Below are 26,400 nucleotides of genomic sequence, written 5' to 3'. Positions count from 1 at the left end.
ACTTGATAAACACTTAGGGGGTGTTTATTACCTGGCATCCAGAAAAAAGTCATAGTGCAAATTATGTATCTCTGTTGAACGAATTCAAGATTTATTAAAATGGCACAAGCTAATAATATCATGGATTGATAGAATCACAGTAGCAAACATCATCCTTCTCCTGAAGATTAAGTTATTTTAAACACTACGTGACCAGGTGTGCCTGGAGTAGCCCTCAGTGGAAATGCCAAGGTCAGGGCAGGCTGCAAAAAGGAGAGCAGATACCCACCAGTGTTGGGAGTAACACTGAAGTTAAACTCCCCACGCAGTCACAAACTGTGCTTCTGGTCCCCCACACTGGTTATCAAGAAGCAAAGAAATCACAAAGCCCCTTTATTGCATTCCAGTCTCTGGCTCTCAATCAGCACCTAGGTCCAGTACAGTGAGAAGTTATTTAAATAACTCTGCTCACAGCTACAAAATGTTTTTCTGACACCAAAGGGTCAGCCACATTACCAGGTCAGTATAGGTTTGAATCTTACCCCAAAATACACTGCCAGCCAATCTTTTAGTGTCTAAACCAAAGGTTTATTAAAAAGAAAAGAATGAATAAGAAGAGAGTTGTTAAATGGTAAAACAGTCATACAAAGACTATATATCAGGTTCCTAGCAGTATTGGTGCTTGAAAGTCCCTCTGGAACACATCCACAGCTTGGATAGGTCATTCAGTCCTTTGTTCAGAGCTTAATTTGTAAAAAAGTTACTCCAGAGGTAAGAAGCAGGACTGAAGACAAGCAGCAAGCAGGACTGAAGACCAAAATGGAGAAGATGGAGCTGCCTTTTATAGTCACATGGCTTGGGAGCCTTAGAGTTCTGTCCATAGGCATGTCCCTGCCTGCCTTGCTGAGTAATAAGGTGCATCTCTTGCCTTCTCTCAATGGGTCAATTGTAGTCCTTAATGGGCCATCAAAAAGGCTAGGCAGTGCTAATCCCAATCTGTGTGTGTAGGGAGGGGCAGTCTTGCTGCTCCAAATAGAATTGCAATCCTTTAACATTGACACCTTAGTAGGCATTTCTGTTGGCAGTGTGGAACACTGTATGGAATCTGGGGGACATTTCAGGATATCATCAACACCAATGCTGTGTATAAATAAATAAAAGACGACAAATACTGGGAGGGCGGGCTTAGTGCCACCTGAACCTTAGGGAATATTATTCATAGAATCTCAGGGTTGGAAGGGACCTCAGGAGGTCATCTAGTCCAACCCCCTGCTCAAAGCAGGACCAAACCCAACTAAATCATAAATCCCACAGCCAGCAAGCTTTGTCCCCAAAAAAAAAAACTAAAGGAAGAGATTCCCCCATCTCCCTAGGTACCCATTCAGTTCTTTCACACCCTACTAGTGAAAAAAGTTTTCCTATATATCACCTAAACCTCCCCCTCTGCAACTTGAGACCATTACTCCTTGTTCTGTCATCTCCCTCCTCTCTCTCCTCATATGTATTTCCAGCCCCTAATCTTTTTTTTGCCTCTGCTGGACTACTCTCTCCAATTTATCCACATCCTTCTTGTAGTGTGGGGCCCAAAACTGGACACAGTACTCCAGATGAGGCCTCACCAGTGCTGAATAGAGGGGAATGATCACTTCCCTCGATCTGCTGGAAATGCCCCTACTTGTACAACCCAAAATGCCATTAGCCTTCTTGGCAATAAGGGCACACTGTTGACTCATATTCAGCTTTTTGTCCACCGTAACCCCTAGGTTCATGCAGCAGAACTATGGGCTTAGATAATATAAAGGGGCACTCAGTGCTAGAGCACCTCCTTGTGGTTGGGCATGGCAGTTCTCCCTCCATCTGAAGGCCATTGCTGATGGTTGCTTGGGCATTGCAGTGGCCTGGTCTCTTGCCATAACTTGGTCCTTCAGGCATGTCACAATGTAGTCCACTCCTTCTGGTGTAATGAGTCTAACAAATCAGCATCCAAGATCTTGTCTCATGTCTTGTCAACTCTGGGTCCCTTGGTCCTTACTCCTAGTCCTCAGGGCTCTCCAATGGCTTTGTGACCTTCTCTGGCCTCATGCCACCATGTTAGTGGATAGGAGGGAAACCCAGGCCTTCCCACTACACTGGATTCCAGCCCAAGAACCCCATAAAGAGCTGCCAAGGACTGTTTCATTCAACTTTTTGCTACTGCTTCCCAGAGCTTCTTCCTGCTCAGCCTCTCTCAGGCCTTTTCCCCACAGACTAAGTTCCCCCTCATCTCAAGGCCCGTCCCTGGAATCCCCTTAACAAGCCCAAATCAAGTGTATAAACTCAAACCAATTCTCACCCTCCTCAGGCTTCGCCTTTCATACCTTTCAGCTACTCTGGTTCCCCTGCTTTGTTCCTTAACTGAACATCTCCCAGGTGTCTCTCCCCAGAAGTCTAGATCCTGCTCCCTTTTTTAATCAGGTCTTGCCTCTGGAGTCTGCTTTGTCTCTCAGTCTCATTTTCAGACTTTCTGCTTAGGAGAAGACCCTGCTCCCAACTCTCTGTCAGCCTGCTGGTCTCTCCATTCTCTAATTGCTCCCTCTCCCAACAGCCTCCTGCTTTGTCTTGGTTTGTTCTTTGGCACAGCAGGCTCATCATGCGAAGCTACGACCACCACTTCCTTCCTTCATTTTTAGGCAAGATTTTATTTTTGTATATTTATTCTTTCATTCAGTCTAGTATCCTGACAGAAACAAAACAAGGCTTTTTTCTATTCCATTCTCATTAGTTCCTTTAGGGAAAAAAAAGTCTTTTGTTCCACGCTCACAATTTTTATAAAGAATCTTACCTTCCATAGAATATTGCCCTAGAATGCCATAGAACATGATCAGTTTCTTTAGTTTTGCGCACACATTACACATCCCGTCTTTGTCTTAATAAATTTAACTTAACATTGTGCCTTAAATGATAACACTCTAAAAACGTCTACTTTACTTCCTCACCATGACAGAAAAGTGAAGTATCTTTGGTTTTTGAGCATCCATCCTAGAACCTTCACTCTTGTTTCTTTAGTCCATAGCTCTTGCTATTCCCTTGCAAGCTCCTTCATGACCTCACTTTTAAATTTTTGTCTGCTTACAGGTATCTTCATGTCCGCCTCCCCATTTTTAGAGCATGTTTTGCTGCTTTGTCAGCCATCTCATTTCCAGGTATTCTGATATGTGCCAAAATCCATGCTATTGTTATGCAGATACCTGCTTGCATTATTTCCATAGTTAGGAACATTATTTCAATTATGTCATTTCTCCTTTTCAGAGTCCCTGTTCTGATTGTCATAATGCTCGACAAGGAATCAGATAAAATTACAGCTGCAGCCAGTCACACATCTCTTATCCAGGTTAGTACCAACATTATCCCATTAGTTCAGCTGTCAGAATGGTCATATAATTTGATAGTATTTTTAATTTCTGGATTCCAAGATTAGGAACACACAAAGCTGCACCCAGTCTACCTGTGCTGTCATATTTTGATCCATCTGTATAGACTTGACAAAGGTGGCTCAATTTTGCCCAAATTCAGAAATGTCATAATGTTTTTTTTCCTTCCCTTGTTTTTCTCATACAATCCCAAATACACAAAAGGGGGAATAACTGTCCAGCTGTTGTTTGATTTCCCATGACTACAAGTTTTTAATTATCTCAATTTCTCTGTTTTACACACCTCCTTTACCCATTTTTGGAGCAAATCTATGGCAATCCATAACAGTTTGTTTACTAACCTCCCAGTAGTCCTCATAAATCTGTGGTGTACTTCTATTTTTGAGATTCCTTTTTTACTTTTGCCCAAAAGATTAGATCTAAACAGTTTCATCCTTACTTTTATAGGTGCTTCTCTGCTGGCTATTTGCAGCATGCACACTGGCATTATCATTGTGCCACATGCCAACTGCAGAGCTTGGACCTGGAGCAGGTCCAAGTTTCTAAGAGTTGTTTTTGAGGCTGAACCAAAAGCTTGGAAACCATAGTCTAAAATTGGGCTTATCACTGATGTATATATCATCACCACCACCACCTTCATACCGGCACCCTATTTGTTTCCAGCTACGCTTTTAAGTAAGTTCATCCTACTTTTACACTTTTGTATGATATTATCTGTGACCTTTCTACATTAATCTATCATCAAGGAACATCAACTTTTGAACTATCTGATTTCTTTATGGTGAAAAAATTATGTCCCATTCTTCCCTAATTTTCTTCCTGGTTAAAAGCATTCCCTTTGTTTTTGCAAATGAGAATTTAAATCCTCAGAATTTCCAAGTGGGGAAAATGCTTGGAGTGCCTCCTTTGTCTTTTCCACAGCTACTCTTTAGGTCTTTTATGCTTCGTCCATAAAGCACAGTCATCTGCAAAAAGGGGAAATACCTATTCCTGTCAGCACGCTTTCTGGGAGGTCATTGATCATAATGGAAAACAAAATAGGGCAGATAGTACTCCCTTGTGGAGTTCCATTTGTAAGCTAGTAGGTTTTTGATAAAGCTGTTCTCACTTTGATTTGTATTATTCCATCACTTAAAAAGTCCCTTATTCACCAAAATATTCTCCCTTTTATTTCAGTTTTGGCTAGTTTACATAGGAGGCCTTCCCTACATAGCATGTCATATGCTTTTTCAATGTCCAGGGAGAGCATCATAAAGTTCTTAATCTGTAAGCTTTTTTGGATTTCAGTTTCTAATCTCACTATATGGTCACTGTGCATCTTCCTTTTATGAAACCACTTTGTACCCCTGTTATAAGACTAGTGGAATACTTTAAGAATAATTTTATATTTATATTTTTCCCCCACACTTGATACAAGGACAATAAGCCTATAAGCATTAGGTCTTGTATGTATCTTGCCTGATCTCCTAATTGGTATCACCAATACATATTTCCATTCTGTTGGCATCAGTCCTTCCTCCCCACCCCCCAGTATAACCATAATAGATTCTTTAGACTCTCTTCTGAGAAGTGTTAAAGATAGTATAAGTAATAAAATGCTTCACCTGGAGCTGAATTTTTCCTTTTTCTAATGGCTGCAATAAACTCCTCCACAACATTTTTGTTTAACACATCATCAGTGTATGCTCTCCAGCCATTTAATAGTTCACAGTTATCATCCATAAGCCTCCATTTTCCCCCTCCCACAAAGCTCATTGTTTGAGTCTTATCACTACTGACCTTTCGGAATTTTTTTTTTTTTTTTTTTTGCTAAAGTGTCTGCCTTTCCTAAGTTGGAGACTTATCTCAATTTCATTGTTTACAATAAGACCAGGCATACATGTACTTCTACTTCAGATTCCATTCATTCTGTGAATTTACTTGCATGTTTCTGAATGCTTTGAATCTTTGTTCACTTTCTTTTTTTGGTCTTTCATAATCATTTATGCCACTACCTTACATATTCTATAATTCATTAAGTCTTAACTATTCATTGTGTGTTTTGCTTTCTTGTATGCCTTATTTCTTTTCTTGATTGCTAGCTTCCAATCCTCGTGCCACTCGAGAACTGGATTTCTAAACCGGGGGCAATATGATGTTTTGTAGATGGCCAGATCGGCTCCTATAGTTCCTATTATTACATTGTTAGAGAATTCTCCTAGGTTGTCACTTGTATAGTTACTACATATCTATCAGCTTTAACCTTGAAAATGTCCCAAATCAGCTTTTTGAAAATCCCAGTTAGGAACACTTTTGGGGTTTTTTGACATTATCTTGGTCTTAGTACTCAATAAGCATAGGACAATGATTACATCCCTTTCCATCTTCTTTATGACTTTTCCAGCTGCATTTACTAGCTATAGTAGTTGCAATCCCCAGATCCAAAATAGAAAAAAAAAATCCATCCACTGAATTAAATCTAGTAAATGCTCCTGTATTCAATATTACCAGGTTATGCACATCAATAAATTGTTCTAAGCATTTACCATTTAGGTCAGTTTTCTTACTTCCCCATAGCTCATTATGGCTATTCAAGTCTCCCCAAATTATGGCTGGGTTTTTGACATTATTAACTATTTTTCTAGTTCTAAAATAAACTATTTTACATGGATTATAAACATTGTAACTCCATATATGAATTTTTTCTGTATGAGAATCTCAATAACATTATATTCAAATGCTATAGTTGCATTTGCACATGCATTTTGAGTCCCTTTTTTATAAATATACAAATGCCCCTTGTTTACCAGATCCCTCTGGAATAGATCATATCCAGGTAGATTAAACACAGGTTTACTAGTTAGACATGTTTCTTGGACACACATTACATCTGGCTATTTTCCCATTTCAAAGGTGCAGTTAATTACTTCTATAATGAACTCTAAACTTCTCTTTACCTACAAGCAATACACTATCTCCCATATTCTCCTCCCTGATCAGAGATGTGTTATGCTGCCCTGTACATCTACTCTCTTACTTGTGTTTTTCTGTTTTCTGCACTGAGTAGCCTCTGCATAGGACTCTTTTGGAATAATTTTAATATTTGTATTTCTGTAGCCTGTTCTACTACTGCAGATTCTTTATGTGCTGTATTGTGCTTTCCTATTGCTGCATTTTGGTTCTGTTCCTGCTTTATGTTTACGGCACCTCGTTGTTCCCTTACAAATGGCTACCACCAGTAGCGTAGCTGGTGGGTGGGGGGGGGAGAGCAGAGCAGTGGCCGCTCCCCCACTGAGCATCTTGGTGCCTTTTTAATTTTTACTCACCTGGCGGGGCTCCAGGTCTTTGGTGACACTTCGGCAGTGGGCCCTCACTCATGAGCAAGAGTGAAGGTTCCACCGCCAAGGTGCCGCCGAAGACCCGGAGCACCGCCAGGTGAGTAAAAGCACCACAGTGGGTGGCACCTTTTTTTTTTTTTTAAATCACTCCCCCTCTTCCCTCCACCTGGCTATGCCACTGGCTACTATGTGTCTAAACCTTTGACAACTATAGCACTTTGTGGGGTGCGGATAGGGAGGGGAATATATGGTTTAACCCAGAAAGATTGATACCACATTTGGATCCTATCTGGAAGTGTCCCACCTTTAAGTGTTATGCGTCTAGCTGTAGACGGCCATTTTTTCCCTCTCTCTTCTACTAAGTAGCCATTTAACAAACATTATTTCACCTATACTCTTTTTAATATCATCCTCAGACAACCCTAGCAGCATTCCATATATAACCCCCCCACCCTGCCTTCATCAGGAATTTAGGCATTTGACAAGCAACTTTCATTTTCTCTAAGGTTACAGTTTAGAGAGGCTTTTCCAGCTTGCTCCTTATGTGTATGTTCTATCAAAAGATCTCCACCCCACATTCTTTTATCTCTTTGTATGTCACCAACACTGCTTCATCCATTCCACCATTTTCAGGGAAGCTAACAACATCTCTTATTTTCACATCTACTGTCACTGATTTGACAATTATAAAATGGTGACTTTTACCTTGTTCTTCCATGTCTAGGCATTCCTTCTTCAAATCCTGATATTTCTAGCACCTCCCCCCCCCCCTTTCCTGATCTGAGATCATGCCTCATCCCCTGCTTCTTCACCTTCATAGTCCAAGGCAACTTTCTCTCCCCCTCCCCTCTTTGCTAGTTTCAATGTTCATCTTCCTTTCAACTGGCCACCAGCTGCAGTCCTGGACCCAGCTGACTCCTACAGCCCAGACTCACCATCTTCAGCCAGACACCAGCTCCAGCCTACCAGCTGACTCACTTCTCCAGCCCTATCACAGCACCCTTCTGCTACCAGCTTCCTCTTTCTATACACTCTGCTCCTGCCCAGCTGGCCTGCATGATCAGTTAAGCCTCACTCTCCAGGTGCAGCTTGGTGCATTGATTGGCTTCCTGAGCCCACAGAAACCCATTCGCGTACTGTGTGGGGTATACACCCATCACACTGATATAAAATGGGACTCAAAATAAACATTAGCAGGAAGATTTCTTACCAAATCATCTAAAGTCCACTTAAAAAGATTCCATGCCAGCAGTTTTCCTTATCTTAAAAATCTAGAACAAGACAGAGCTATCTCTGCTCCTTATAACAATTAGATACAACCCAGACTTCCCTCCAGGAGACACTGAGCCCATTATATAAAAGTGGGCCTGCAAAGTATAGGGCAATTAATTAAAGGGGAAGAACTGACACATGCTCATACATTATCTATACACAAAGTTTTGTATAAGGTACCAAAAAAGTCTAAGAACAGCTGGTAAGGGGCAGGGGGTGATTTTTATGCCTGTAATAACTGAAATAAACACAGCTCCTCACATATGGACACACATGGAGCTTCATATATTTGCATATTGGAATGTATTTAGATTTATACACTTTAAAAAGGGTGCATATTTATATACTCTGTGCACCCTTGACACAATTTAAAAATACATGTTACAGAACTCCAACACTTAGTAGAATGTACATTTAGTAGAAAATGGTGTACAGGATGGGCTTTCAGATATTTATAACTTTGTTATTCCTAAACTAAAATTTATTCATATATGTCAAAAGCTTTAGTCCTTACTGAAGGCTAAATGTGTCGCAACTTCAAAGTTGTAACTCAGAATGAGTTTTTTTCTAAGCACAAAGCAAGTATGAAAATCGATTAGCCCATGAAAGATATTTTCCCCCATGTTAAAAAAAACTCAGAAATGGTCAGGGGAATTTAACCAATCTTGTAAAATAAAATCACTCTTGTACTGAAATTTTTTAAAGGTATAAGTGCCTGAAAATAGGAACTTAAAATAAGTTCCTTCATATCCTACCTATGTTTCTAGCATGATGCAATTTATAATTAGATAATTTTTGGTTTGAGCTTTATGTGAAAGTATACAAGTAACTGTTGCCAGATATGAGTGGTGTTTGCAGGCATAAAGAAAACACACTTCTTTTCAGTCTCACTAATTTTTTGATGCATGCATGGCATAGAAATAAATCAGTTTTAGGAATATGATTGTGCTATAGGATTTTATTCCATTCAATTACCATTTTAAATATGAAGCAAAAGTCTCAATTCTAATGGAGTGTCAGCTCTGCCTTGGTACTACCAGTCCCCCATTTCAGGGTGTAATGTTGTTATAGTGGAATGTTATCAGGAAATAAGAATATTGCAGTAAAGTATCAAGCTGGGTATTCAAGGGAATAGTGAGAGAATCCCAGATAGAACCTACCTATGATCATCACACAGGGATAGTGCTTACTAATATTGGCCCTGATTCTGCAAACATAGGCTTGTGTTTAACATTTTGTGTGTGAGTAGTTCAATAGGTGTGTTAGAGTTCAGCAAGTGTGTGTTTGCAGGACCGGGAACTAAAGCTGAGCTGCTGTGAAAGTTCAGGGCTCCTTTATTCTGCTCTTACCCTGGAAATAATTCATTAGCATTAGAGCACTTTTTTACCTGTGCTGAAACTCACAGGTGAATTCTAGACTGAAATATCTTACCTGAGTTAAATAGTTATTCCATCCCTACTGATTAATCAACATGTCTACTGTTTATTTTTCTATATTATGAAAGTGTTTTATTGTGGCCAGTATATACATAGAATCATAGGGTTGGAAAGGACATCTAGTCCAACCCCCTGCTCAAAACAGGACCAATCCCTGAGTTGCCCCTCAAAGATTGAACTAACAACCCTGGGTTTAGCAGACCAATGCTCAAACCACTGAGCTATCCCTCCTCCTAAAGCATGTAGAAATGATTTAACCTCATCAATCTACACATATATAGTCATTAGTGGTAAATAAGAGAAACCCTGAGGTGAAGAGGAAAGAAAAAAATAAATAGAATGGATTTCAAAAGAGAAGGAAGAGAGGGGCACAAAATGGCAGGGAAGGGAGCAGGAGGGAGGGGGAGGAACAAGACTGCTGCTGCTGCTAGGTTTTGGAGAAAGTTAATGAGAAATTAGGCGCTTGTGGACCACATTAAGTTTGGTAAACAGAGAGCACAAGCATTCCAAAGTGACCAGAAGGGGGTTGGTGGGATTAGAGGTGGAGGGGAAGGAATATAAAAGAAGGAAGGAAGAGTGGGGCTGGTTTAGGAGCGATGTCACCAGCAGTCTGGCCAGCAGCCCCCAAAAGAGGCAGGTTATCAGTGGCAGAACCTGGAGGATCACATTTCATTATCCCCCTGCTTCCCCAACACTGTCCCACTCCAGCACCCTTGGTCTTTTTTATTGGGGAAGAAGCAAGGGGGCAGAGAAAAAGTGGGTGTCTTAAACTGGGTGCCTCAAATTAGTGGAGACTTTAAAAATGTGGGCTTAAGTGACTTGTGGGAGGAGAGAACAGTTATTGTGGAGAAAGGCTGCATTGTTGCAGGACTTGCTCCAGAAACAGCAGAACAGATGCAAGAGCAGAAGTTGAAGAGCTTAGAGGAGAGCCATGGTTGGTTTTAGGGTGGTAGATGGGGCATCGGGAGCTATTGGCTAAGCTGCCTTTCCCTCACCAAAGAGACTAAGGCTGTTGCAGAGGGACAGTGAGCAGCAAGGAAGGAAGGGAGTGGGCAAAGTGATTGTGCTGGTTCTAACACCAGTAGCCTGCCTCTTTGAAGACCTCGTGGCTGGACTGACATCCCAGAAATGGAGGAGACCTTTCAAATGGTCCTTTCTGCTTTTGTAGTTCAGCCTGCCTGCAGCATTGGGAGCAACCTGTATGTGAGCAGCCACCCATTTGCTCTTCTTCTTTATTTCCTGGAGCAGCCAATGAGAGCCAGGCATGTGGGGACTCACAAGCTATGAAAACTGGGCCCCTAAGTGTCTCAAGTTGGGTACTCAAAATTAATGGACACTTATAAACATTTTGCAACTTAATGATTTCAGCACCTTCCTTGCCTGTAAGATGTGTGCAATGACACCCATCCACGTTCAGAAAGCACATTGAGATCTCTGGATGAAAAAAGCCAGGCAGGAGCTAGATGGTAGGATGATTATTAGGTGTTACTAACCTCAGGAGAAAAATGTTATATTGTGTAAGTGCAATGTGTCATTGATAAAATGCCACCCAGGAATAACCAGTACCTGCTTATTTCAAACCTAGCATTTTCCTACTGCATGACTCTTGTAGCTACACTACCTACCTTATGAGCAGGAAAGGTCCCAGTGGAAGTTTATAATTACTTGCTTAACATGATGTTGTTTCAACATTTAACTTGTAGCCTGAAGGCTCCCAGCTAGACATGCATCACTGCATGCTGAATGAGATTTTTTTCACTGTCAAAAAGATGTCTGATTCAATTTATGGAATCAAAGCAGGTTTTGTTAAGTGTATTACCTTCAGATCCAGCATGACTCAGGTAGAAACAGGAAGATAAATTGAATTGCTTCCCACTGGGTAGGCTGAAGGGTTTCTTTGGGGAGGGTGTGGAGGGAAATAAGGGAAGGGGGAATTATATGTGGGTTTGGTTTTGTTTCTTTGTGGGTTTTTTGCTATATTAATTATTTGAAAGCAGGGCTGCCCAGAGGATTCAGGGGGCCTGGGGCAAAGCAATTTCGGGGGGCCCTTCCATAAAAAAAATTGTAATACTATAGAATACTATATTCTCATGGGGGCCCCTGTGGGGCCCGGGGCCTGAAGCAAATTGCCCCACTTGCCCCCCACCCCAGGCGGCCCTGTTTGAAAGACAAATCTGATCAGAGATAGTCCAACCTTGGGTATGCCCACACAGCAAAACAAGACTCACAGCAGCGAGGCTCAGAGTTTGGGTCAGTTGAGGCTCACGCTGCGAGGCTAAAAATAGCAGTGTAGATGTGCAGGCTGGGGCTGGAGCCTGGGCTCTGACACCCAGTGAAGGGGAAGGGTCTTGGAGCCCAGGCTCCTGCCCAATCCCGAACTTCTACATGCCTGTTTTTAGTCCTGCAGTGCAAGCTCTGCGAGCCAGACTCAGTTGACCTGGGCTTTGAGACTTGCTGCCATAGGTCTTTTTGCACTGTGTAGACATACCTGTAGAGATGACATGTGAAGATTTTAGAGTGACTCCTTTATTTAATGCTAGCCCCTTCCTCAAAAGACAGGCTTCATAGATTCTAGGACTGGAAGGGACCTCGAGAGGTCATTGACCTCATGGCAGGACCAAATACTGTCTAGCCCATCCCGGATAGACATTTATCTAACCTACTCTTAAATATCTCCAGAGATGGAGGTTCCACAACCTCTCTAGGCAGTTTATTCCAGTGTTTAACCACCTTGACAGTTAGGAACTTTTTCCTAATGTCCAACCTAAACCTCCCTTGCTGCAGTTTAAGCCCATTGCTTCTTGTTCTATTCTTAGAGGCTAAGATGAACAAGTTTTCTCCCTCCTCCTTATGACACCCTTTTAGATACCTGAAAACTGCTATCATGTTCCCTCTGTGTTCTCTTTTCCAAACTAAACAAACCCAATCCTTTCAGCCTTCCTTCGTAGGTTATGTTCTCTAGACCTTTAATCATTCTTGTTGCTCTTCTCTGGACCCTCTCCGATTTCTCCACATCTTTCTTGAAATGCGGTGCCCAGAACTGGACACAATACTCCAGTTGAAGCCTAACCAGTGCAGAGTAGAGCGGAAGAATGACTTCTCATGTCTTGCTCACAACACACCCGTTAATGCATCCCAGAATCATGTTTGCTTTTTTTGCAACAGCATCACACTGTTGACTCATATTTAGCTTGTGGTCCACTATAACCCCTAGATCCCTTTCTGCCGTACTCCTTCCTAGACAGTCTCTTCCCATTCTGTATGTGTGAAACTGATTGTTCCTTCCTAAGTGGAGCACTTTGCATTTGTCTTTGTTAAACTTCATCCTGTTTACCTCAGACCATTTCTCCAATTTGTCCAGATCATTTTGAATTATGACCCTGTCCTCCAAAGCAGTTGCAATCCCTCCCAGTTTGGTATCATCTGCAAACTTAATAAGTGTACTTTCTATGCCAATATCTAAGTTGTTGATGAAGATATTGAACAGAGTCGGTCCCAAAACAGACCCCTGCAGAATCCCACTTGTTATACCTTTCCAGCAGGATTGGGAACCATTAATAACTACTCTCTGAGTACGGTTATCCAGCCAGTTATGCACCCACCTTATAGTAGGCCCATCTAAGTTGTATTTGCCTAGTTTATTGATAAGAATATATTGCGAGACCGTATCAAATGCCTTACTAAAGTCTAGGTATACCACATCCACCGCTTCTCCCTTATCCACAAGACTCGTTATCCTATCAAAGAAAGCGATCAGATTAGTTTGACATGATTTGTTCTTTACAAATCCATGCTGGCTATTCCCTCTCACCTTACCACCTTCCAAGTATTTGTAGCTGATTTCCTTAATTACTTGCTCCATTATCTTGCCTGACACAGAAGTTAAACTAACTGATCTGCAGTTTCCTGGGTTGTTTTTATTTCCCTTTTTATAGATGGGCACTATATTTGCCCTTTTCCAGTCTTCTGGAATCTCTCCTGTCTCCCATGATTTGCCAAAGATAATAGCTAGCGGCTCAGATACCTCCTCTGTTAGCTCCTTGAGTATTCTAGGATGCATTTCATCAGGCCCTGGTGACTTGCAGGCATCTAACTTTTCTAAGTGATTTTTAACTTGTTCTTTTTTTATTTTATCTTCTAAACCTACCCCCTTCCCATTAGCATTCACTATGTTAGGCATTCCTTCAGACTTCTTGGTGAAGCCCGAAACAAAGAAGTCATTAAGCATCTCTGCCATTTCCAAGTTTCCTGTTACTGTTTCTCCCTCCTCACTGAGCAGTGGGCCTACCCTGTCCTTGGTCTTCCTCTTGCTTCTAATGTATTGATAAAAAGTCTTCTTGTTTCCCTTTATTCCTGTAGCTAGTTTGAGCTCATTTTGTACCTTTGCCTTTCTAATCTTGCCCCTGCATTCCTGTGTTGTTTGCCTATATTCATCCTTTGTAATCTGTCCTAGTTTCCATTTTTTATATGACTCCTTTTTATTTTTTAGATCATGCAAGATCTCGTGGTTAAGCCAAGGTGTCTTTTGCCACATTTTCTATCTTTCCTACCCAGTGGAATAGCTTGCTTTTGGGACCTTAGTAGTGTTGCTTTGAAAAACTGCCAACTCTCCACAGTTGTTTTTCCCCTCAGTTTTGATTCTCATGGGACCTTACCTATCAGCTCTCTGAGCTTACCAAAATCCACCTTCCTGAAATTCATTGTCTCTATTTTGCTGTACTCCCTTCTACCCTTCCTTAGAATTGCAGAGTCTATGATTTCATGATCACTTTCATCCAAGCTGCCTTCTACTTTCAAATTCTCAACGAGTTCCTCCCTATTTGTTAAAATCAAGTCTAGAACAGCTTCCCCCCAGTAGCTTTTTCAACCTTCTGAAATAAAAAGTTGTCTGCAATGCAGTCCAAGAACTTACTGGATGGTCTGTGCCCCGGTGTGTTATTTTCCCAACATATATCTGGATAGTTGAAGTCCCTCATCACCACCAAATCTTGGGCTTTGGATGATTTTGTTAGTTGTTTTAAAAAAAGCCTCATCCACCTCTTCCACCTGGTTAGGTGGCCTGTAGTAGACTCCTAGCATGACATCACTCTTGTTTTTTACCCCTTTTAGCCTAACTCAGAGACTCTCAACACTTCTGTCTCCTATGTCCATCTCCACCTTGGTCCAAGTGTGTACATTTTTAATATATAAGGCAACACCTCCTCCCTTTTTCCCCTGTCTATCCTTCCTGAGCAAGCTGTACCCATCCACACCAACATTCCAATCATGTGTATTATCCCACCAAGTTTCGGTGATGCCAACAATGTCATAGTTGTATTTATTTATTAGCACTTCCAGTTCTTCCTGCTTATTACACATACTTCTCGCATTTGTATATAGGCATCTAAGATACTGATTTGATCTTGCCTCCCGGTTTTGCCCTGACCCTCTTTTCTCTCTGCCATATGGCCCACGCTCCCTCCTATTTCTGACCCATCTCCCAGGTCTCCATGTTCCCCACTTACCTGTGGGCTTTGTTCACCTGTCCGCGTCGAACCTAGTTTAAAGCCCTCCTCACTAGGTTAGCCAGTCTGTGAGCAAATAGGGTCTTTCCCCTCCTCGAAAGGTGAACACCATCTCTGCCTAGCAGTCCTTCCTGGAATAGCATCCTGTGGCCAAGGAAGCCAAAGCTCTCCTGGCAACACCATTCACCTCCACGATGCACCTGTCTCTGCCCGGGCCCCTACCTTTGACAGGAAGAATCGAAGAGAATACCACCTGCGCTCCAAACTCCTTCACCCATACTCCCAGAGCCCTGTAGTCATTCTTGATCTGCTCAGTGTCACACCTCACAGCATCATTTGTGCCCACATGGATGAGTAGCATGGGGGTAGTAGTCAGAGGGCTGGATAATCCTCGACAATGCCTCTGTAACATCTCGGATACGGGCCCCAAGCAGGCAGCATATCTCCCCAGATGAAATGTCAGGGCGACATCCAAGACTCTAATTTACAGAAAAACCAACAGGTGACCTGTTAACCAAGAAGTATCTTCCTGCATATGGAATTGTACAAAAAATAGTACAGTTGGCTAAGCAGATGCTCAGCTAAAGACTGATCCAAAGCCCACGGAAGTGAATGGGAGTCCTTCCAATTAATTTCATAGCATTTTGTTCAGCCTCCTAATCATCTAACTGCTCCAGCAACTTATATCCAACCCTAATGTTCTGGAACATATGTTCTGCCATTCATTGCATGGTATCCGTTGTATTGATTTTCATCTTTGAGACAAATCTTCCAGGCTGCCAGATAAAATTGCAATCTATATTTTTCTTATGATTCCATTTGCTCCAACTGGCATGCATTATATTTCTACTAATATGTGTTTGCTATTGCATGGGTACGACACTAAATATTTATCATTGACCTAATGGGGATAGAATTAGGTCAAAACTAAATGATTTTGAAAATCCCATCCCTAATTTTTAAAGGAATAACAAAATGTCTTGTGAGTTGGTATCTCCTTTTTTAAACTGAAAGATGAATTTGTAAAATCTGGTGGCATTACATATATAACAGTAAATTCAAAATTCCCTGGAGTATTTTTTTAATCTTAAATTCCATGATGGCTAGTGAATATCTTTCCATTCCATTTTTCTGTTCATCACTAGTATGGGGATTAAAAGGAAAAGCCATGACTCCAGACCAAACTTTATCGCCTGTGGGGTACTCCCCAGTTTGAAAATCTTGGTACTAACTGGAAGGCAGAAATCTGGGGGGTGGGATCACACATGACCCCATCTCCCCCCATACCTCTAAGGGGTGCAAATATACTTGCTCGCCCTGGGTGCTAAAATGCATAGTTATGGCTCAGAGCTCTGTGTTGTTCTGCAGGCCTGAGAGTAGTAATAGATTTTCACAAGCAAGCAGATATCACCTGTATTACATTGAGAGAGCAGAGCTGGTGAGAGCAGGTGCCATTTTCAGCGTCACTTTTTATAATAAAACTACACTTTCATGCACAGTAAACATGTAGTACTCTATATAAGATCAGCCAGAGTCCTCAGTGAACCACTAACTAGCAAAGTGGAATGAGTTAAGGATGGAACTCAAGTGCCTGCTTCTCCTCCACTCAGTTATACCAATTTTAGATTCGTGTAACTTACTACAATTCAATTACTTCTGATTTACCCCAGAAGATAAAAGTCCCGAGTCTTAATTCTGAATTTCTTGGTTATTACTGTATTCAGCAGAAGTTTTTTATTTTTTTAATTTAGGACCTGATCCTGAAGCTGCATCATACTAGCCAATTTAAAGTGAAGTTACATTGAAGTCACTTAATCCATTATATACCTGCCTAAAAGTCTTATTGATACAATATTGATACATCTAACATAGGAAGGAATTCCAGAAATTAAATATGTGCTCTCCGGATAGCTTTAATAAGCACATGCAATAGGTTAGGTCAAAAACTGCACATGAAAAAATATTGCAGGTACAAAAGGTGTACATGTGGGGTAAAGAAGGCTGTTTATGTTTTCTTCAGACAAATTTCTACAGCAAAAGTTGGGCATCTGTATTAACTGCTTTTTCTTTGAAAATCCTGCCTTCATATTCTAAAGCAATCAGTATTTCTGCTATAAAATGTTATTAAAGTTTACAACAGTTATCAACTTAGTGTATGCAATCCTACTATTATAGCAATCCTCGTTAGCTGAATGATATCACTTGCTATTTTGTTTTACTCTTCTATGGAATTAATAACAAGAAGCTGTCTGATGTTATGCAAACACATACTAGGTCTTCGGTTTTTGAAACACTGTATCACCCACAAAAAACTGCACTATTTCATCAGCCTCCTCTCTGCACAATACAAGAAACACATATGATCTTTAGAGGGTTCTGGACTAGGGAAGTATGAGTAAGATACAAACTGCTGAATATTTTCACTCGAAATGTGATTCAGATCTTTATTGATATAACAGTTTCATTCATTTGCATTTTTATTTTTAATATCAATGGTGTGGCTGTACTTTCCAGTTTTAGCTGGGAAGCGGAAGTACCAAAATAGCATGAGAAAAGGTCTTGCTGCCTTTCCAATGCTTGACAGGAAGTACTGGCAGTCTCATGAGAGAGCCTCATCTCATCTGGATTCCCTAGTCAAATCAATGTAGATAAGAAAAACATTAAAACTTCTGGATTTCAAACACTTCTGGCCATCCATCTTGACAGATGAAAGGAGACACAACAAAGTCAGTCCATCAGTGGTGCTTAGGTATGGGAAAGGAGCCTGATGTGTGAGTGACAGACCTTCCCACAGTGGCTACAGGTCCACTCACCAGATGGAGATTGGAGCATATTCTGCTTCCTGACTTGCCTGCGGGCCTCAGCCTGGGCTCTCTGATGGCTCTTCATGGTGACTACATCAGCCTTAATCTGGCTTCTCTAAACTGAGTGATTGTGGGCAGGATTTTCCCAGTTGTCAGTGGGAATGCTGAATTTCTTGAGGCCTTGCTTCACCTTGTTGCTGTATCGGAGGTTTGGCCTTCCTCTGAGTGATGGGCGGTACTTAAGATGGCCATAGAGCACAGCCTTCAGCAGACAATCTTGAGGCATGTGCTCCACATGTCCCAACCAATGAAGCCTGCAAACATCCAGCATAGTCTGCATAGATTGTAGGCTGATTCTCTCAAGGATCTCACTGTTGGTGATCTCTTGGTCCCAAGTAACTCCAGGAATTTTTCTAAGACAGCAGAGATGGAAATGGTTCAATCTCCAATCCTTCTTGGAGTACATAACCTAGCTTTCACAGCCATAAAGGAAGGTACTCAGTTCACAAGCCCTGATAGACGGACACCTTTGTGTTCAGGGTTAGCAAATTGTTGTTCCAGACACAGGAGGTAAGTTTTTGCCAAAAGTAACAGAAGCTTTGTCGATTCTAGCATCAAGTTCTTTATTAAATGAAGCTGGTAAGAATGAGGAGAGCAGTGATCCACATGATCCAGAGCTTCATTATTGACATCGATTTTAGGTGGAATGTTGGTACGTTGTGACATAACTGTTTTCTTGATACTGATTACCATACCAAACTTGTAAAAGAGGGGTAGCTGTGTTAGTCTGTATCCACAAAAACAATGAGTCCAGTGGCACCTTAAAGACTAATAGATTTATTTGGGCATAAGCTTTCGTGGGTAAAAAAAACCTCTTCAGATGCACAGAGTGAAAATTACAGATACAGGAATAAATATATATTGGCACATGAAGAGAAGGGAGTTACCGTACAAATGGAGAACCAGTGTTGACAAGGCCAATTCAGTCAGGGTGGATGTAGTCCACTCTCAATAATCGATGACGAGGTGTCAATACCAAGAGAGGGTAATTGTTTTTGTAGTGAGCCAGCCACTCCCAATCCCTATTCAAGCCCAAATTAATGGTGTTAAGCTTGCAAATGAATTGTAGCTCTGCAGTTTCTCTTTGAAGTCTGTTTTTGAAGTTTTTTTTTGTCGAAGGATGGCTATTATTAAATTAATAAATCTGTTATTGAATGTCCAGGGAGACTGAAGTGTTCTACTGGCTTTTGTATGTTACCATTCCTGATGTCTGATTTGTGTCCATTTATCATTTTATGTAGCGACTGTCCAGTTTAGCCAATGTACATGGCAGAGGGGCATTGCTGGCACATCAGGAATGGTAACATACAAAATAATATCTTTGCTCAGCCTGGTCAGCAATGTGCTTGCAAGAGTCCTGCTGAAAAGGCTCCAAGCCCTTGCTGAGTCTACCCTGAGACCTGGTGTGGGTTCAGAGCTGGACACTCTATGACTGACATGTCCTTCACACTGTGCTTGTTGCAAGAAAAAAGCCGTGAACAACCGGAGATGAGTATTAAAATGGACAATAGTAGAATAGACTCCCTGTAAAGGAGGATTTTTTCTTAATTCACTTCCGTTAGTGTCCCCGGAAGCATGGAGGTTTATATCTATTATATTTTTATCCACACATTATCCATGCAAATGTATAATGCTTTTGAAAATCCTGTTAAGCATTTGAAGTCTGTGGTATCTTGTGGCAATGAGCTTAACAGGTTAATTATGCATAGCGTTAAAAAAATTCCTTCTATTGGTTTGAAAGTTGTTGACTTTCAATTTCCTTGAAAGTCCCTAGGCTTTTTATTTATTATTATTATTATTATTATTATGAGATAGGGTAAAAAGGAGCAACCAATTTATCTGTTTTATTCCTATCAGTGTTTTGTGATATGTCAGTTGTGTGTTCTCTCTAAATAGTCCCAAACTTTTCCAGCTGTCCTTAAACTGAAGTCTCTCCAAGCCTCGGATAATTTCACATTCATCTCTGACCCCTTCTACTTTTGCGACATCCTTCTGGAGATGGAATGACCAAAACTGAGCACAATATTCCAGGGGAGGGCATGCTGCTGATTTTAATAATCACATTGGAACAGTTTCAGCATTATTTTTTATTCTATTCCTTATCCATCCTACTGTCTTCAATGGACTCTTTAGATCAGAGACTGTCTGGATGCGTACATCCAGTACAATGCCCAACCCTCTTGGTCCCCGTAAAATAAGTATTTTGAAAGAGAACCTGGAAATTTTGTTAAAGAACTTGACACACCCATTGCTTACAGCCTATCAAATTGCTATTGCATAAGGTAGAGCAATTCTGAGTCCCCAAACTCTTTCACTTATTGCAATGATGTATGTGAGACCCTGTTCTGCACAATATGTGCTACACTGCTCTCAGAGAACACACAGTAGTGTACACCTCAATCTTTCCAAAACAAAGGTAAATAAAGAGTTCTAATTAGAAACCTTGAGGCAGGGAAACATGCTCACGTCAATCACCCTCAAAACATCCATCCTTACCTCTGAGATCTGCAGTCTTGCTAACACTGGAAACTATAAAAAGGAACATTTTGGGGGGAACATTTCTATCCCAAAAAAGAAAAATACAAAACATTTCAATGTTGCATTTTAAGTCCACAAAAATACATCCGACTGGTGCTGGAGGAGATAGTCTATGGAAATACAAACTGCTTTTGGAGGGACTGAATAGGAAAATGCTAGGTACTTGGCTAAAAAATTGGGCTTGGCTATCAATTAGCATGCATCAGGAACACATTTTAGTTTTAGACCAAATAATCGTGACTCCGTCTCTGCATGTAAATATATACACATATGCTCAAAGGAATGTGAAGAACAGCGTTGGACTATGTTAGTAGAAATATTTCTGTGCATAAACGTTGTGTTAATGTAAAATGGCCTTTAGATGGTGCTATTGCTATACTTTTATTTATCATTGTATAAGTTGCCCGTTCAAGGTATGCAGGGCTCTTACTGCTCCAAACTGTGGTATCCGAAGAGGTACTCTAGCTATATTCACATCCTTGTGACTCCCCATTGTTTTTAACTTGCTTCTTAGAGAAGTACCATGACTCCTGTGGATGCAGCTGCTCATGTTTTAATGCACATGCCTCAACAGTTGCCAAGTTTTTCCAGAGACCCCCTTGATATTTCTTGTGTTTTATTCTTATTGTAATGGGTTTCCCCTCTCCAACTAGCTGGACTGCAGGTGGGTGTGGACTGAGAGAGGCAGTAAATGCTTCAGTCCACACTCACCAGCAATCCAGTTATTGGGAGAAAGGGACAGGAAGAAACCTGCCTCTTTCTCTCTCAGAATGTGGCACTGCCTGTAGCCTCTCTAGGAGAAGCTGGTAGTGCTGCTTGATTGTGGTTTTTCTGGGCAATGTGATCTCACCTCATTCATTCCAATACCCTTGATGTTACATTGTATATCAATAGTATTTCCCAGGAAAAAAATTCTGACATTCAAGAATAAAAATTTCCAAGCGTATCTAGTAAGACTCTTCCAATTATAATGTGTATATATTTAGGCAGTATTAACAGGCTTAGAAATCCTGGCCAGGTAAATATCAGAAACACAAAAACAATCATTACAGCAATCAGCTTTTGTTGACAGAGACCTGATACAGGAATATACTCATCAGATCTCTCTATTTCACTGTGTGAGACCATATTACAGAGTGAGCATCATTACAATACCTATGACACAATAAGACTCATTTTTGTCCTTTTTTTTCATGGTATGGAAAATCATAGGAAATTTAAGGGAAAATATAAAGGAAATAGCTCAAGAATAATGGTTTCTTGTGTTGTTTCCCGTGCTTCCTTATATTGTTATCCCACTGTAAAACGAGGAAGTGTTGTCAGATATGGACAACAGGTGTAATCATATAAATGGAGTTCTCTGAATCTTCCAAGGGCTTTGGGTTCAGTGCAGGGTCAGGGCACAAATGGATTCCTCATGATTTCTCAGGCAAATATTGAATGCACACAACACTTTCTTTCACTTTCTATTAAACACTCATCAAAAAATCCCTAAACTGAACTGTTCTCTAGCCAGCTGGGTAAGTATCCTCTCACTCTGGATACTGGCTGTCTATGGTCTGCAAAGGACAGGTATTAGCTTGATTGGTTTTTCTCTTGCTAACTTGTCAGGGAAGCCAGATAGGATTGGGCCCAAATGGAAACCCTGAATTTAAATTGTATACCTTGGTCTCACCTTTACAACCAAGCTGCCCACAGCTGTAGTTAAACCCAGCTGTAGTTAGAATAGTTCTAATCCCAGTGTGGGTAGGGCCTTACATGTGCTAACAAATATTAGGCTAATGAAACAGCAAGGATGCTGATTGGGTAGAAAGGCAAACATTAGGTGACTTGTGATGGCTCACTTTTTGAATGCCAAACTTGAGACACCTTCAAGGGGCCTGATTTTAGAAAGTGCCTAGCATCCTTTGAAAACCAGGCTTCTTTAAAATGTCCCTGCCACCGTTCTATAGTGATGCCATAGGAGTGCTTGCTATATTGCAGGCCTGCCCGGAACCCTGGGTAATTACTTGGGTAGCTAGCCTGCACTGAAGCCCATGCTGCCATGGCTTCACTGCTATCAGTACCTGAGCTAGCTAGGTTAAAGCTGCAATCACTCACACTCTTGTAAATAGACCCTAAGAGTGGATCTCTGTACAGCAGCCCTTTGGTTCACAACTCTGATAATTCAACAGGCCCAACCCTGGTCTGGCCCCTGTACACTGTCTCGCTCCAGGGACCTGTGACCAGCACTGGTTAAAGCAACTCAAAAACAAGGTCTTCACAATAGAGCATTATTTATTCATTCATCCAAATGTATGTAGCGTGCCTAGCAAAGGGTAGAAACACTAAAGGTCTACATGCATCTTTCCCTTTACCTAGTCCATAATCTTTATTTGCAAGCTTTTGTAGTTTCAGCTATTTCTGGCTTGTGAGAAGCTGACTGCCCCAGCTGCAATTTCTGCCTCTCTTCCTCCTTGCCAGCCTGTCAGCTTTCGCTGACACTCTGGGCTGCATCTCTTAGGTCACCTAAATCTAACTTTCCTTTTCTTGGCCTGGGCTCCTGTAACGACTGACTGATCTGTCTCTTGGCAAAACAGCTGCGTCGTTAGCACTGGCGTTGAGGTGTCACCTCTTTGTACCTATAAACCTGTCTATTGTTTGTTGGGATGTCCCTTATTTAGCCCATAGTTTTACCTTTCCTGCTTGGTTCCTCTAACAAACTCTCTGATCGTACCCCATAGCATAAACATAAACACACACTTTCATGCCTGTATTCATAAAAAATAATGCAGATATTTCCCAGTTTGCCATAGTCTCACGTTGGGTGCCCAAATCCAGTTACTTTTGCAAATTTAGGCCAACAAGTGTGGCTATAATTAGGAACTGTTATTCTTATCTGTGTAATGGCTTTGGGACAGAATAATCATTGACACAAAGGTAGGCTCGCTGCATTTTTTCCAGCACAGTGGACAATACTATTTAGCACCAAGAACAATCTCTGTGTAAACTGAAATCTAAGGTGATTAAACTCTGACAACCTTTTTTGGGTGTCCCACCTTTGCTTCACAGGAGTGACATCAAACCAGAAACATATCAGGAGGTCCAAGTTAACCAAACTATAATATTTAACTTTATTATTTCAAATCTAATGAGAAACAGTGTTTTAATATTAAACCTTCTCATGTAGCCAGAAAATTAGTTGAGAACCTTTTAGGTTATGTCAGCAGAAGATCTTCCAGCAGTTCTCAAAGGACACACTTGAATCCACTTCAGACAGCATCGGCCAAATCCTAGGGCCTGACCCTGCTGCCATTGAGGTCAATAGCAAAATTCTCACAATGGAAACAGGATCGGGCACTTTGTGTTCTGACTCAGCAAAAAAATCTCATTAAAGGCAGTGGGAGTTTTGCCACAGTGAAAACTGGATAAGAACATAGAGTGTGTGTCACCCACCCTAAGAACAGCAGCATGAAGCCTACGCATCACTTAAGTCCCATTTAAGCCCTATTTTGGAGGACTTAAGTAATACCTTGTGCTGACCCCCTGCAAATGGACAAATTTCACTCTAAAATCTTAGTTTAAAAGGAAAAGAAGCCTAATGTGTGAGGACAAAGATTTTCAATGGAAACTAAGTGATGGGATTTTGAAAAGACAGATTTTTTTTTTAAAGTTGACATACAAACTTCAAAACAAAAAAAGCTATTGTTTATACACAGCTGTTTCCTCCCCCAAGGTTTTTTATTATGTTGTTAGACAATGTAATCGCCTAATTGTACGTGATAACACATTCTAACGTTAGGTGATTACATATCATTACATGATTAGATGGAATTGCACAAAATGCTTTAGGTGCAGAATGATGGGCTACGAAGATATTTTCAAGATGAACATTTACAAGTTAGCAGACTATATATTTGAAAATCAGACTCAGAGAAAGTTTACAGATACCTCTCACACAGTGGATGCCATAAAAGTATTTACATATGCCAAACAATAGCACACAGTCGTTTCTTATTCACAGTACAGGGGGAAACAATTGTGTTCTTGACACCATTGTGTGGCAACTATTGGCAAAGGGATTTTTTAAAATGGTGGTGACCCCTGTACCCCAGTAGCCATTCACACTTAACTATCTCTTATCAACACTATTTTATCCATTATTAAAACCCTTATGCCTTGGCAAAACAGGGCAATGCTTCTGACACTACCCTTTTAGGTCCTACAGTCTGTAAGTAATGCAGATTTCCTTTCTTTCTGGGCAAGCCTGAATTGGGTGGGGTCTGAGGTACAAAAGATTTTGGCTCTTATTAAACAAACATTTTTTACTTTTTGTTCAGTGTTTTTCACCTTAATTCAAACCAGTGTCTTTCAAGGGAAATGTAGTTGGTGTATTTTTATAAGACACTTTCCCCAATATACTGGAAGCATGTGCAATACAAACCATCAAGATTCTTGGATTCTTGTTTGAAAGTATTTCTTGCCCTATTTCTAAGAATCCCCAGGATTTAAATATCATAATATTAAGAAACATCCAAACAGAGAAAGAACTATAGGGCCACAAACTATAGGGTCAAACTCCCCACCTTTACTCACATTGAGTAGTACCTTATTCTGCAACTAGTTCCATTGAGATCCATTGAACTACTCAGTGTAAGGCACTACGTAATCAGTGTGGATGGCAAAAATACTTTTATTTTTATTTTTAATGTGGCAACCTAGAACTTTTGTTCTGACAGAGAAAAATGGAAATCAGACCTCCCTATTGCTCCTGGAACTCCCTCATTTTCTTTCAAAGTCTTCTTTAATAACCTATTCTGCAAAGTGCATTAACAGCCTGCCAAAGAAAGAATGGTGCTATCTACGGTATTTAAAAAACTGCATTGTTTTGTGATAAAGCCACTCTCTGGATCCCCACCACACAATATATGAACCATATTGCTTGTCCTGTGTTGCCCATTCTTGTGATTTAATCACTACTCTTGTGATATTTGGTGTTTTTAAAGCCTCAGCTCCTGGAGACATGTAAGAATGTAAGAATCACAGCTTTCATTTATTTTTTTAAAAAAAGGAAGTTTCTGGCCTTCATGTTTGTGGAGAAAAGCTAGAAAGCATGAAGTTAAAGGCATAAAAATAAGAAGGCAAATAAAAAAGATCCAGAATGTATTATCTTTTAAAGTCTCATGAGGTTTGGAACCTGACTCCTGTTTTTTTTTTAATTTTCAGGTTGACAATTCTCCATGTCTGTATAAACCACAAACTTTGAGGGACAGGGACAAAATCTTTGTCATCTGTCTATTTTGTAAATTTCTCACTAAGTAACAACGTAAGTAAGGCATTATTTTCAAGTGAGTCCTTTCACCTACTGGCAGCACAACCTTAATACAGTTTGCTTTGTACAGTCCAGTGGTATGTTCCAAAACATCAGCTAGGCCCTGTAATGTCATCATATCTTACTGGATGTGAAATAGTCCACTTTCAGTTTACAGCACTTAGCTTACTGAACACCACACATTAAGTAGGTTTCACTAAATTCACTGAGTGGGACCCAACTTACTTGTCAAATATGTACCTGGCCTTAATATTGTTTGCATATACAAGAACCCAAATCCACTACAGCTGTGTACAAAAGGACCAGGCATTGATTGCTTCATGCTCTTACTTTGTTACTACTAAACTAAATCCATAGAGGAGGAGGAAGCAATATACACAATGGACTTTTAAATAAGCCACAAATTGCGCAATAATTGCAACTGTCAAATTATCCAGTAGAACATCCTGTTAAATGCTCCACTGCCAACTTCCTAAAGAAAAGTGCTTTTTGAGCTTTTGTCAGGCTGCCATTTGACCTTGGCCCTGGGCCAGTGCCACTCTGCAACACAGTATTAGCTTTTCTATTTCCCACCTGAGCCTCATTAGGACTAACTTTCTTCCTGTTTTGTAGCACAGAAAAGTAGCCTGACCATCCAGCATGTAACGTCAAGCTTCACTGTACAACTTGAGGCTTTGCCAGTGAGATGGTTAACTGAAAACAGGAGAGGGAAGGAGAGAAAGTGGAGGTTAGCATTAAAAACCGACAACCTCCCCTCAAACATCTGAAA

At 40.8% G+C, this 26,400-nt stretch overlaps 1 protein-coding gene across 1 annotated transcript in view; it reads left to right on the top strand.

Moving 5' to 3' along the window:
- Positions 1-3,289: 3,289 nt before the first annotated feature.
- Positions 3,290-26,400, top strand: part of TMEM252 (transmembrane protein 252) — a 34,243-nt gene continuing 11,132 nt past the window's right edge. The window contains exon 1 of the mRNA XM_039542790.1: positions 3,290-3,349. Within this exon, the coding sequence (XP_039398724.1) occupies positions 3,290-3,349 (60 nt within the window). The remainder of the gene's footprint in view (positions 3,350-26,400) is intronic.

The sequence above is a fragment of the Mauremys reevesii genome, linkage group 6, assembly GCF_016161935.1.
Source record: "Mauremys reevesii isolate NIE-2019 linkage group 6, ASM1616193v1, whole genome shotgun sequence".
NCBI classification, from domain to species: domain Eukaryota; kingdom Metazoa; phylum Chordata; order Testudines; family Geoemydidae; genus Mauremys; species Mauremys reevesii.
The sequence above is the reverse complement of the archived record's forward strand: the minus strand, read 5'-3'. Positions and strand labels throughout refer to the sequence as shown.